Genomic DNA, 14,301 nt, shown 5'->3' on the forward strand with positions numbered 1-14,301 from the left:
TGTTAAAATTTCATCTATTACATTTTTTTTAAGATTTATTTTTTTTCGGGTTAAAATTCAACTACTTGGTAGAAAAATTATCCCTCTGGGATAATTAACTTTTTTAAATGGAAATGCATATTTTTAGGTTGAGAATTCAATCATTTTGTCGAAAATTCTTCTTTTAGGTTTGAATATTCACCTTTTTTAAATGAAAGTTAAACTTCTTAGTCCAAAATTAAACTGTTTTGTAGAAATTTCGCCTGTTTGACTTTAAAATCCTAAACTTTAGTGGAATATTCATAAATTTTGATGAAAGAACATAACAATTAAAATTTCATTTTGTTTTTTTTTTAAACAACGGATCTTTTTTTATGAAAATTGGGTTAAAAATTCAACTATTTTTATAAAAAATATTAAAAAATTTTGTCTAAAAATTAATTTTGTAGAAAAATGAACTATTTTGTGCAAAATGTCTCTCTTTTGCTTCATAGTTAAAAAGGCCAGAAATTAATTTTTTTGTTTGTTGAAAATTGAACTAGTTTTTCATAAGATCATTTTTCTTTCGTAATTAGATTTTGCCGTTTAAAAATTAAATCTTTTCGTTGAAAAATCATCTCTTTTGTTAAAAAATTAATCTTAATTATTAAATTAATATTATTAATTAATAAAATTATTATTAATTAATGAAAATTAATCTTAATCTTTATCTCGTGTAAAATCAAACTAAATCGAAGAAAAAAAAGTTTTGACATACCACATTCGATAAAATCACTTCTGGATTTTTTTGTCCTGCCTTCACATAAAAAATATGAACAGTATCACAAGTTCTAGAACTAATACGATCGAGATTTTCCAAATCCAAACAAAAACCTGGCAGCGACGAATCTAGTGCAATTAAACCACCAGTTGTAGATTCTTCATTAACTTCCTTAGGTTCCAAGTTCAAAAATCCGAAATGACTTAAAAAGAGCCGTGCAGTCTGAAATTCATGGCATACTTGTGGGGGCACACATTCGTCGATTTTCTCATCTAAATTCTTTTCATTGTCTTCGCTGAATTTCGATTCAAGTTCGATTTGCCGATCGAGTAATTGTGAGAGAGTTTGGTGATCGTTCTTGAGAGTGTCGTCCTCGTTCATAACGAGATCCAAACTTGGTATCGAGTCATCTCTGTTGAAAATAATCAGAATTTATGTAAAATTAAAGAGAAAATTAATGTCCTAATATATTCTGAGATTCTAAAGTGTTTGATACTTCAAGTTTCATTAAATTCTAAATTTAGATATTATAAATATTCTATACAAAATTGAATTCTCTTGAAATACAATGAAGCTATAATTTCATTTAAGTTAGTTCTCACGCCAAAGATCAGGTCCCTGAAAAAGAGAGATTTTCTATGATTTTAAGAATGCAAATAAGAACTGATGATGTAATTTAAATCAAAAATATTATTATCAAAGGAAAAATGTAGAAATGTCTTCTTACAAAATAAAAAAATGATTGTTTCCAATTTTGGAAATCAATTTTTCTATAGCTGAAAGCGCTCAAACAATTTTTTAAAAAAATAAAACATTATTTTGTTAAACAAATACCTATACTGCAAGATTATTTACTTGTTTTCGAAATTGGAAAAAGTAGAGTTGTACAGAATGTTTTGCCATGATTTGCAATGTCATAATTTATTAAAATTCATCAATTTAAACAAATTTAGAAGAATATAGTTAAAATAATTATTCTGCGAAAGATTTAAACCTTTGTTATGTAAAATAATGTTTTTTTCTGTCATAAGACATGACATAATATCATTGCAATTCTTAAAATCATGGAAAACTGTTTTTTTCCAGAGACCTGATTTTTGACACGACAACTACGTTAAGAAGTAAATAATTTTATTTTTAAAGTGTTGAAAAAAGGACAATTATTATTTAATTCGACAAAATAAAGCGTTCAAGCTTACATTTTTTGAAACAATCTTTGAAATAATACAATTTGTAAGTCGAACTTGAATGTAAAAATTAGAAAGTAGGTATTTCATATTTTTTAACGTTTAAAATTTGAAGTTTAAATATGGAAACATTCAGAAATTGATCAATTGTAAGCATAACATTTTAAAATTTGTGAATAATTTTAAATTGAAAATTTCTAAATTATTCTAAAATGTTTTAATTAAATTCGAAAAGTTTCTAATTTTGTAATAATTTACATAATTGATTTTGTTAAAACTTGAGATACTTATTTATTTTACAGAGAAAATATACACTGTCCAAAATTTCACTTAAAAAAAAAATTGGTTTCAAATTATTGCACTTTTTCTATTTTAGAAACTTTTTAAGTCTCTAAAACAGGGGTCTCCACAATCCACAGGTGCAGCGTGACCCAGGATCGCTCGGTCTTTTTCAAGATTTACCTATTTTTTTAGTCAGGAAACTAAGAGGAAATTTATGACCCCTTTGAAAAAAATCCCAGTAGGAAGGACTCGGAGAACTCATTTCTGGTATAACTAGACAGAACTTGATATACAAAGTATTTTATTTAAAGTGTTTGAACTAAGAATTGCCGATAATTGCTCACAAATAAATGTTTTCGACATTAATATTACTGAATAATTTAAAAAAATACTAATAATAAAAAAATAAGCGGTCAAAAATAAATTCAAGGCGTTCCAAATTTAAGAGTTTTTTTCAAATCGAGAATCTGTAAATAACATTATTTCAGAATAAGGGTTCAAAAATAGATAAAATTACAAACTTTAAAAATTAATTACTTAACATTCAAAGGAATCAAAATTGCATTAGCGCTTTTAAATAAAAATAATTTTTAATTTGATACTACTTTAAAGCATATTGAATGTTTTAAGGCCGAAGCTGCTTATATTATAGAATTTTAAATTTTTATTACAATTTAAAAAACTTAAATTGATGCCACACATTTTTTTTCTACGATAAAAAATTAATTTTTCGTCATTTTTACCTCTAAATGTAAATTTTTTAAATTACGAAGCTTTAATTTTTAATTTTTAATAGAAAAGTTTTGAAAAACGCTATCAAAACTGAAGGTGAAAAATTCTTTGCATTGGTTCTAACAGATAGTAAAAATGGTAATTTATTTATTTTTTGTATCTGTTAGATACAATAATATAATCAATTATTCAAGTTCATTTAACAATTTTTTAAACTTTTATTATTGAAAAATTTGTTATTATGGACTTTAAAATTGATTATGTTTTTAATATTATGTGATAGAAATTCAAGGACACGTGAATTTCTTGCTACTTTTTAATTTAATTTAAAAATTAAATTTTGAATTATTTATAAACAAAACAATTTTTATGTGATTTAAATTATGAGTATAAAAAATTACACTTGAATTGAATATTTTATTTAACAATATTAAAGTAACGAAAACTAAACATTCATTATTTCATTTCATAATTCTCAATTTTAGCGTGACTTTTCGAATAGAAATAAGGGTCCCGAGTTTAAGGGTTGCCAGAGGCAAAAAATAAGGTACAGGGTTTAGACAGTTCTGGGTCAAAACTGAGCAGATCCGACTTCAAAATTAATTTCATTGGTTGAAAATTCAACTATTTGGTTACAAATTTATGCATTTTGTTGAAAATTAACTTTTACCTGTAGAAAATTAATCTTTTTAGTGGAAAATTCAACTATTTGGTTAAAAATATATGTACTTTTTTGATCATTCATTTTTTCTTTTGTAGAAAATTAATCTTCTGTTTTGAAAATTCAACTATTTAGTTAAAAATTTAACTCTTTTATATAAAGCTAATTTTATATTCGAAAAGTGTTTCGTCACGAGAGTTGAAAACGGCTGTGCGGCGGCGCTAGTGGTAACTTTGTTCTACAGAACCATGCAGTACCATAGGAAAATTGCATAAAAATTATAAACTAAATATGAAAAACCCTTTCAAATAATTTTTTTTTCATAGTCTAGAGTCGGGTAGTAAATTAGACTTATGTACTTACGTATTATTTTCTTTAATATAGGTAAAAGCGGCATAATTAGCACAATTCAAACAAGCAAATTGCATGGATATTCAGAACTTATAAAAGATAATTAAAAAATAAATAACGAATACACAAATGAATGAAAAAAATGCCAAAAATATATATTATTATCAAATTATAAAAATTTCCAAATTTCAAATAATGAAAAGATTTGTAATTGACAAAAATCCCGAATTTAAAAATATCCTAAACTAAAATTTTCCGAGTGCAAGGCCAACTTGTAAAATAAACGAGTTATTAATACACGACAAATATTTCAATTCACAAAATTTAGACCTGCTGAACATCGTTAATTGATGATTAATTTATGAGCTATTACTAGAATTATAAATTTAGTCAAACAATTTAATTAATCATTAATTAATAATTTATTAATTATTTTCTGAAATTTTAAATTTCGTAAAACTTGAATTTCAGCAATAGAAATTTTTATACGAATTTGACAATTCGTTTATTTTATAATTCGGCAATTTTTTTTAGTTGCTAGTTTATGATTTTGTTATTCTTTTTTTCGTTATTTTGTATTAGTCTCGAATATTGAAACCCTTTTCTATAAAGTGATGAAGAGCTAATTTTTTTTACATTGCCATTTTACAATATAATGCTACTATATAATAAATATAATTACTATATCTATATATGAAAAACAAGGAATATGATAAATCCTTAAGTATTGTTTTCTATTACAATGAAAAAACGAACTCTTAAATGTAATATTTTTTAAATCAATTAGACTTTGTAACAAAGCTAAAATATTTTAACATTTGTATGTCACTCTTAAATAAAAACCATTAACGAATATTTTTCTATCTTTGGCAACACACAAATTAATGGAAAATTATTTTTCGAAGTGCTATAGTAAATCCATGTTGAAATTAAATTCTGAGAATTGAAAATAAGAAAATAAGTATCATCACCTTGTTTTTAAATTTATGGAAATATAATTTTCATAAGATTCTTGACAAAATCTAGAAGATTTTTAAATATTAGAGGCGTGTCAGAAAAGAATCTAGAAGATTTTAAAGAAAATTTTTTTATTGTATAGGATTTTACAAAATATTATGAAAAATTCCAGTCTTTTTAAAAGATGTTTAGAACTTTTAGGAGTTGGGAAGGAATCAAGAAGTATTTGATAAATTTTCGAGAATGTTTCCGATTCTAGAAATATTTGTAATCTATTCAAAACGTCTTAAATTCCTGAAAATATTTTTAACTGACACGAGTTTTTCTCAAGATTTTCAAATATCGTTCCAAATTTTAAAAGATTACTTTAAAATCTTCTAAATTTTCCCAGTAATTTTAAGAAAATTTGTTTATTCTCTTGAAATATTTCGAAATTCTTTTAAATTCTACTCAATATTTCTTGAATTTATGCGATTTTTTTTTCGTTTTTATTTTGCAATCTTACCAAATTGAACCATTTTACTTAAAAATCTTCTAAAATATTTTTAGAAATTTTAGGAAATCGTATTTTATGTTTAAAAACCTTTTTCAATTTTCTCTTATAATTTATTTTTCAAAATAAAAAATTACTTTAAATTTTTACATTGATATGAGCAAAATTCTTTTTTTCTAATCTTATTAGACCTTTTAAACCTTCCAATTTCTAAAAGTTATTCAAATTTTTTTTGCATTTTTTATTTGATCTGTAAAAATTAAAAAATTGCCTTAAAATTTTTCAGATTATTCTTTTACTATTTTTGAAATCCTTTGAAATCTTTTTATATAATCTCTTCAAATTAATTTTTCGAAATAATCAATTATTTTAATTTTTCCTACGTACCTGAAAAAATGTCTTTCATTTTCGTGAAACTTTACAAAATTTAGAAAAAAAACTCCCATGAATTTTATGAACTTTTTTTTCACATCCTGACAAAATTCAGTTTACCTACAAAATTTGTAAATCTTGAAAAATTAAAAAAAGTGGTTTCAAAGTCTTCTATATTCTTTTAACCCACATTTTAAAATCTTAAAAACTTGAAATTATGCTTTTAAAATAAAACCTTAACCATTTCTCCTCAGATATTTCATAATTATTAAAAAACTTCTAACTCTTTTTTTCGGGGTCTTTGTGTGTTCTCTGAATTAACTTTTATAACTTGATTTTCATACTGGAGCGATAATTAATGGAAATGATTTGATAAAAAAAAAAGAAAAACACCATTAGAAAAATTCACTGTGTCATTTTCACAATAATTATATGAATAAACCGTTTTCTTGATACATTTTTAAGAATTTGCAATGGCTCTACATGACAAAAGACATATAACAGTGAAAAACAACTAGAACAAAGTTACTACTAGCGCCGCCGCATGGCCGTTTTCAACACATGGGCCATTTTCAACTCTCGGTGACAGGAGGCTACTTATAACCCCCCCCCCCCCCCCCCCCAATTTTCCGGTATTTTTACAATATTTTTCAAGCGAAAGTAAATAAATAGTGGCATTAGTGTAAAATTAAAGAAAATGGTATGTAATTTTTTCGAAATAGTAGCAGTGTCAACGCTCAAACAAAATATCAAATAGTGTCCATAGTGTGGCGAGTTCGAGAACTGCTGTCTTCAAATTTTCATTTCACAATACTTTCCAAACTAGAAGAAGTTTAAAAACTTTAAAACCCTAAATTAAAGGAAAAAACGAAAAGAAACTTACACTCTACAATGTGGAATCCTATCGACGTTATCTGGGAAGAATCTGGGTTTGTAATCCATTTTTGGTGCCGGTTCGAGTAACGGTAAAGGTCTTCCAGGATTTGTATTTATGCTTCGGACACTCGATCTGTGCCGCGGTAAATGGCGCAACTGCAGCGTCCAGGCGTGTCGTCCAAAAGGTCCTCGAATTAAAACAGTAACTGTAGGTTGTGGATCTTGATCGTTGCCCAAAGGTTCCTCTAGTAAAGCCAATATCGTTGCGTTTTCTGCCACGAAATATCGAAAACGCTCGACTGCAGTCTGTCGAGCTACTCGACCTCCTGGCCAACTATTGCAGTGTTTTAGAAGAGACACCTCGTCAAGAAGCGAAGACAAAGATTGGGTGCCACATGCACTAGGGAAATACCCCACCTGCAAAAATAAAAAGGAAGAAAACAAAAATTATTTCATATTTTTCCTTCAGAAAGTCTACTGAATTTTTAAAGTATTCAATATTCAAATATTTTCTATTAGTAAGCCCTTTTTGAAACTACCTCAAAATCAGAAATAGAATTGAAAACTCTGAGGAAAAAAAAAACAACTCACAGTCTAAAAGAATACAACATTCAATTTCAAAATAAATCTGATTTTACTTCCAAGCATTAAAATTAAAGTTAAATTCTATCTATTTTTAAAAAAAATACAGACTTCCAACCCAAAATGCCCTGAAACTATGAAAAAAGGGCGATTTTTTCACGAAAACAGGGGAATACATTCTTTTAAATCAGATGAATTTATAGGTACCATATTGAATTCAATATGAAACTATGATTTTAACCCGAAATATAATGAAAAAAAAAAATTGTTCAATTTTTAACCAAAGAGTTCAGTTTTCAAGCTAAAAAGTAAAATGGTCTTTAAGCGAAATAGCTGTTATAGCGAATATGTTTTAGTCAAAAGCGACGAATTTTCAACAAAATAGTTCAATTTATATCTAAATAGTTGACTTTTTAACTTACAAAGATGAATTTTTAACCAAATGATCGAATTAAAAAAAGGATTAAACTTTAACCGAAGAAAGTTGCATTTTTTACCAAATAGTTACATTTTCAAGCAAAATAGACAGATTTGTTTAGACAGCTGAACTTTCAACCAAGAAAGATAAATTTACAAACAAGAAATTTTATATGAAAAATATTACTTTTGAATCTCAAAGGACGAATGTTCTATCTAAAAAGCCGAATTTTCAACCAAATAGTTGAATTTCCCACCTAAAATATGAGTTTTTAACGAAACAGGGGAATTTTCAACAAATTAGTTGGATTAGTAACTGAATAGTTGAATTTTTACCTACAAAGATGAATTTTCAACAAAATGCTCGAATTTCCAAACAAAAAAGATGTATTTTCAACCAAGAAGTTGAATTTTAAACTAGAAAAGATCGATTTTCAACCAAAAATGGAACAGTTAAATTTTGTATTTAACGGGTTTTGATTTAAAATTAAAATATTTCTTGGTTTAAATATCAACTGTAATATTTTCGTTAAGAATTAATATTTTTAACTGAAATTCAAATACTTGTCTGAAAGTTGAACTTCTTTGTTAAATATTTTGTTAAAAATTCATCTATTTTTTTTAATTGCAATTATTTTGTTGAAAGATCATCCCTTTTGCTTGAAAGTTCATGTATTTGATAGTTAATGTAATTGTTTGCTTCATAATTAAATTTTTTAAATGAACAATATTACATTTTTATTCAAATAGTTGAATTTTAAACTAAAAATGGTAAATTTTTAATCAAATAGGTTGTACTTTTAACCAAAAAAGATAAAAATTCTACTAAAAGAAATTAATTTTCAAAATAAAAAAACAAATTTTAAACAAAAGAGTTGAATAGTTTATCAAAACAAAAAGTTTCCTTCGAGAGAGAAAAAATTTAATCAAATTGCTGAATTTTCAAGTCCAAAAGGCGAATTTTCAGCTAAAAGATGTATTTTCAACCAAATTGTTGAATTTTCTACGAAAACAATACAATTTTTAACCAAAAAAGATGAATTTTCAACACAGATGTTGAATTCTTAAACCAAAATGACGAATTTTCGACAAAACAGTTGAATATTCAACAAAAAGTTATTTTTCATTCGAATAGTGGAAATTTAAGATAAAAACAATCAATTTTGAACAAAAAATGGAATAGTTACATTTTCGGTAAAAAAATTAAATTTTAGCCAAATAAAAGTACATTTACAACAAAATGGTTCATTTCTCTACCAAAGAGATTAATCTTCAACTGATAAAATGTATTTTTATCAAAGCCGTTCATCTTTCAACCAAGTAGTTAAATTTTGAGTTACGGAAATTAATTTTGAACAAAACAAAAGCAAAGAATTTTCTATAAAGTAATTAAATTTTCAACCAACAAAATAAATTTAAAAAGAACAATACAAATTTCAACCAAACAGTTGAACTTTTGACAAAAAAAGCACATTTCAAGAAAGAATTAAATTTTCACAAAATAGTAAAATTTTTTAACAAAACAGATGAATTCTACACTAATAATATAATAATAGACTTTTAATCTAAAAAAATTAGTTTTCAACCAAACAGGATGAATTTTGATCCAAAAAATATTGCTCTTCTACTAAATATGAGTTTTAAATACAAAAGGGCGAATTTTCTACCAAAAAGATGAAATTTTCAACGAAAAATATAACAGTTCATACTGCAACTAAAAAAGATTTAAATTTTAAATAAAAAACAATCGAATTCAACCAAAAAAGATGAAGTTTACACAAAATAGTTGAATCCTCAACAAAAACGGATTTATTTTAAAGGAATAAAACGGAAAAGCTAGAAAAAGGAGAAGTTTCTTGAAAACAGGGTAAAAAGAGGAGTTATTTTTGAAAAAAGGGAAAAAAAGAGCAGAATAGAGGAAAGAGTGTGAACTCTAAATTTATTTTGAAACATAATTTTTCCCCGAAAACTCTTACTTAGATTAGTGCACTTCAAAATCTTTCACCAAACTCCTTATATATCCTTATAAATATAAATAAAATAATTAAAACCCAATTTCGAAGTCTACGAACCTGTTCCAGTATCACCGTTAAAAGACCGTCAGCAGCATCTCTGACTCTCATTGACGCAGGTTTCAATTCCTTCTCATCTTTCATCTTTATCGGTTCTCCAGGCTTTCCAATACTCTTGGTTCCAGAAATTCCTAGTTCCACAACTTCCAAAACTGTTGCGAGGCAGTCCTTATCCTTCAAAAATAAAACATAAATTTTTATTAAAAATAAATTTCTGAAGTTTATTAGATTATATCATTTAAATTAGTGGGGGAGGGGCAAACTTTTTTTTAAAAAGGCTACTACTATATTTTTAGTTCGGAATTCATCTCGTTTGGTTAAAAACTCGATGTTTGATTGAGAACATTATTATGTTGTTGAAAATTTAACTATAATGCTAAAACGTCACGTTTTTTAAAATCAAAAATTCAATTAATTTATTAAAATTTCATTTTTTTAGTCCAAGGTTAATCTCTGTGACTAAAAATTTAAATATTTTGATGAATATTGCTTTCCTGTTTGGTTGAAAGTCAATTGTTTAAGCTGACAACTGCACAATTCCCTTTTTAATTAAAATTGATATTTTTTACTTAAAAGTTTAACTATTTGGTTATGAATTTATCTTTTTTAGTTGAAATTCAACATTTAGGTGGAAAATTCATGTATATTGTTGAAAATTCCTTTTTTTTAGTAAAAATGTAATTGTTTGTTTCAAATATTGACTGTTACATACTTCGTTGAGAATTCATTTTTTTTTGCTAAAAATTCAACTTTTTTGTAGACAATTCGCCTTTTTGGCTTGAATATTAAATAAATTTGTTGAAACTTCGTTGTTTTTTTTGTTCGAAGTTATTTTTTGATCAGAGTTTTATCTGAAAATTTAAATATTGCATTTTTGGTTGAAACTTAATCCTGTATATTGTATAAGTTAAAAATCCAATAATTTAATAGAAAATTAATATATTTGGTTAAAAAGTCGACTTTTTGGGTAGAAAATTTTATTCCTTTTCATCTTTTCCAATTTAAAATTCCACTGTTTTCTAAAAAATTTGACTTTTTAGCTTCAAAACTTTACTCTTTTGTTGAAAATTCATCTTTTATGATAGAAGTCATCTTTCTTGGTTCAAAGGGAAGTTTTTTTGGTGAAAAATCAACGCCCTTTAAAAATTAGAAATTAAACTATGCTCTTAAAAATTTATCTTTTTGGATTAAAAGTTCATTTTTCACAGTAGAAAAGTCATTCTTCTTAAGTGAAAATTTATCTTTCTTGGTTGCAAAGTAATATTTTTGTTAGAAATTGCACAGCCGTCGAAAAAATTCGTCATTTTGTGTTAAAAATTCATTTCTTTTGGCAAAAAATCCTTCTCGGTTGAAAATTGAACTATTTTGTTGAAAATGCAATATCTTTCCGCATGAAATCTTAGAAATTTAAAGTTTCAGTATTGAATTTAATATTTGATCTCGTGATTAAAATTAGAAGAATCTTCAAGATCTGCCAGCCAACCTGTAAAAGTTGTGGATGGGCTGTGAGCCAGGTAGTTAGACAGGAAAAAGCTGCGACGATGGAGGAATGAAGATCCTTGGAATGAGCGGGAGGTGGCCGCCAACACTGATAAGCTATGTAATCGCAAAGCCATTTTACCGCTCTCTTGCATTCTAAAGCATCTGAAGAAAAAAATCTTAGTTAAAAAATCAAAGTATCTCTAGAATTAATTAAAGTAGGTTCAAATTAAAATTAAATTTAGCACACCTGTGAGTTTTCGTGCTGCTTGCAAGAAAATGAGACAAATGACTAATAAATTTGGATATTTAATTTACGGAAGTAATTTCTAGTTTATAAAAATCTCAATTACAGACATCACACCCTTTCCTCTATTCCCTTCTTTTCTCTGTTTTTAAACCATTTTCAATGTCCCTTAAGTTAGATTGACAAACTTGTTTTTTCGAAAAAATGAAAGTTGTGCTAAATTGTGCTGGACTTGTGCTTATTTGTGCAGTAAACGGGTTTTTGAAAAATCAAAAATTACTAATACAATTTTTGAAAAGCCGTTTTTTTTTAAATCCGCAATTTCTTACTAGCGCAAAAAGAAAGCTTGTGCTAGACGGCTCAAAATATACACAATTTTGTGCAGGAGAGAAAAATTCCAAAAACCTAACCGTTATAAAACAAAAACAAAAACAAAAAAATTTATTACTTAAACAAATGTCGAAAAACTAAAACCTGTGGTAAATTAAATTGCAAGAAAATAAAACTTGTGCTGAGTTGTGCTCGACAAATGCAGTCTTTATGTTTTTTAACAAAATTCTGTAAGACCAACAGTTGACATATTAAAACCCAAAATGTTAAACTAAAAAAAACATACAAACCCAAAGATAAAGAAATTTTCAACAATTAAAACTTGTGATAAGTTGTGCTCGAAAAATGCAGTTTTTATTCCCTCCAACACAATTATTGTTTTTTGAGTTTGAAATTTTGCGTTTTAATATTAAAACGGTTAATATTACAGAATTTTGTTACAGTATTTGTGGAGCAGAACTCAGCACAAGTTTCAGTTTTTCGAAATTGTCGACAGTAATGATTTTTTTATAGAGCGATTAGATTTTTAGAATTGTTTTTTCCTCAACAAAATTGTTTATATTTCGAGCCGCCTGGCACAGCCCTTGTTTTTGCGCTAGTGAAAAGTTGCGGATCTAGCAAAAAAAAGGTTTCTCAAAAATTGTGCCCGTAATTTTTTATTTTTCAAAAAACCGTTTACTGCACAAATGAACACAGGTCTAACGCAATTTAGTACAACTTTTATTTTTTCGAAAAAATAAGTTTTCGGTTCAAACTTCCGGGACATGAATTATTCTTCTTTTCCTGTTTTCAAGAAACTTTCCCTGTATTCCCTTTTTCTCATATTTTCGCTTAAATGCGAACTGAATTCATAAAATCCAATAAGAAAGTCCAACCATTTTTCGTGAAAAAAAAATTTTTTAATTGAAAAGTCTACTATCATCTTCAAAGTCATCTTCCGCATTGAAATTTTTATTATTTTGTTGAAAATTCATATTTTAGGGATAAAAAAGAATATTTTTACAAAATTCGTATTTTTCGTTTAAAAATTCAACAATATGGTTGACGTTTTATTTCTTTCAAAACTAAACTGTGTTTTTTGAGGATTCAACTATTTTGTATAATCTTAGTCTTTTTTAGTTGAATTCAAGTGTTTTTGATTTAAAATTAATTTTTTTTTTACTTAAAATGTCAACTGTTTTGGTTGAAAGTTGAACTACTTTGTAAATTTCTTGTTATTGGAGATTCAATTCTTTGGTAGAAGATTCAAATATATATTCAAAATATATAAATAAATATATTAGTTTTGAACAAAAAATGCACTTTCATGGGAAACATTGAATGAAAATTAATTTTTTTGGTTCAAAATTCATATTTTTTAAATAGAAAATTCAACTGTTTTGTAGAAATTTAGCCCTTTTTGCTTGAAAATTTTCACAATTTGATTGACATTTTTTTTCTTCATTGACTGAACAATCTTTCTTAGCTGATAATTTGTCTTTTTGCCCAGATAAGAATGTGTGCGCACGATGATGGCGTATTGACTCGCACGCGTGCGGATTGTCCCGCACGCCGCGCCATCACCCGAGCTCTAAATGTATGCTTTATGTTAAATACAACCGATAATTCATTAAAATTAGGGAAATTGCTCATAGCAATAATAAAGATGATCTTTTTTTAAATTTAATTGAATGGATTTCTAAAAATAAAAAAGCACGATATTAAAAGAAAAAAATAAGGTTATGTTTGGACGCAATTGACGTCAAAACTGCATTCATCCGTTACATTATTTATTGAACATTCACCTGTTTGAGATAAAAATTGAACTACTTGATAGGAACTTAACTCTTTTGTTGAAAATTCACATATTCGAATTAAAAATTCAACTTTTCTGTATACATTTCGTCTTTTCGAGTTAAAACTTCAACAGCTTGGTAGAAAATAAAGTATTTAGTTGAAAAATAGACTGTTCGGTTAAAAATTAACTTTTTTGTTGATAATTTATTTATTTTGTAGAAAACTTGTCCTTTGAGCTTGAAAATTCATCTGTTTTGTAGAAAAGTCGTGTTTTTGTCTTAAAACTTCAACAATTTTATAGAAACCTCAATTATTTTGTTAAAAATGAACTTTTTTGTTCGAATTCCTATTTTGCGGTTGAAAATTGAATGGGCTTTTCTCTTCTTGACTAAAAAATTCAAAACTGTTGTTGTCTTTTCTTCTTTCTGGACTAAAAAATCTTTCTTGTTTGAAAAATCAACTCTTTTGTTCAAAATTTGCATTTTTGACTTTAATGGTAATCTTTCTAGTTTAAGGTGGCTTGGGCGTTTGGTGCCGTACAATGTGGGGGGCACTGTGGGGGCTATCTATCATGCGATCAGTCTTTATTTGAATTTTATTGATATACGCATATTAATGTCATCTTAATAAAAAAGTAGAAAACGATCAAAAAAAGTGACAGAAACATATGATATGATATGATATGCCTCAGATAATCACAGCTATTGTGCAATATTTGCAGTTTTTCATTGAAATTTTTCACCAATGA

At 26.5% G+C, this 14,301-nt stretch overlaps 1 protein-coding gene across 3 annotated transcripts in view; it reads right to left on the reverse strand.

Annotated features, from left to right (window-relative positions):
• The window catches only part of LOC117178289 (ral GTPase-activating protein subunit beta), a 72,102-nt gene that overhangs the window by 13,057 nt on the left and 44,744 nt on the right, over nucleotides 1-14,301 (reverse strand). For all 3 annotated transcript variants that reach the window (XM_033369655.1, XM_033369654.1, XM_033369656.1), the window contains 4 exons: nucleotides 11,205-11,365; nucleotides 9,722-9,895; nucleotides 6,658-7,067; nucleotides 737-1,151 (listed from right to left, as the gene is read on the reverse strand). In XM_033369655.1, the coding sequence (XP_033225546.1) occupies nucleotides 737-1,151; nucleotides 6,658-7,067; nucleotides 9,722-9,895; nucleotides 11,205-11,365 (1,160 nt within the window). The remainder of the gene's footprint in view (nucleotides 1-736; nucleotides 1,152-6,657; nucleotides 7,068-9,721; nucleotides 9,896-11,204; nucleotides 11,366-14,301) is intronic.

Source organism: Belonocnema kinseyi, chromosome 8 (assembly GCF_010883055.1).
Source record: "Belonocnema kinseyi isolate 2016_QV_RU_SX_M_011 chromosome 8, B_treatae_v1, whole genome shotgun sequence".
NCBI lineage: Eukaryota > Metazoa > Arthropoda > Insecta > Hymenoptera > Cynipidae > Belonocnema > Belonocnema kinseyi.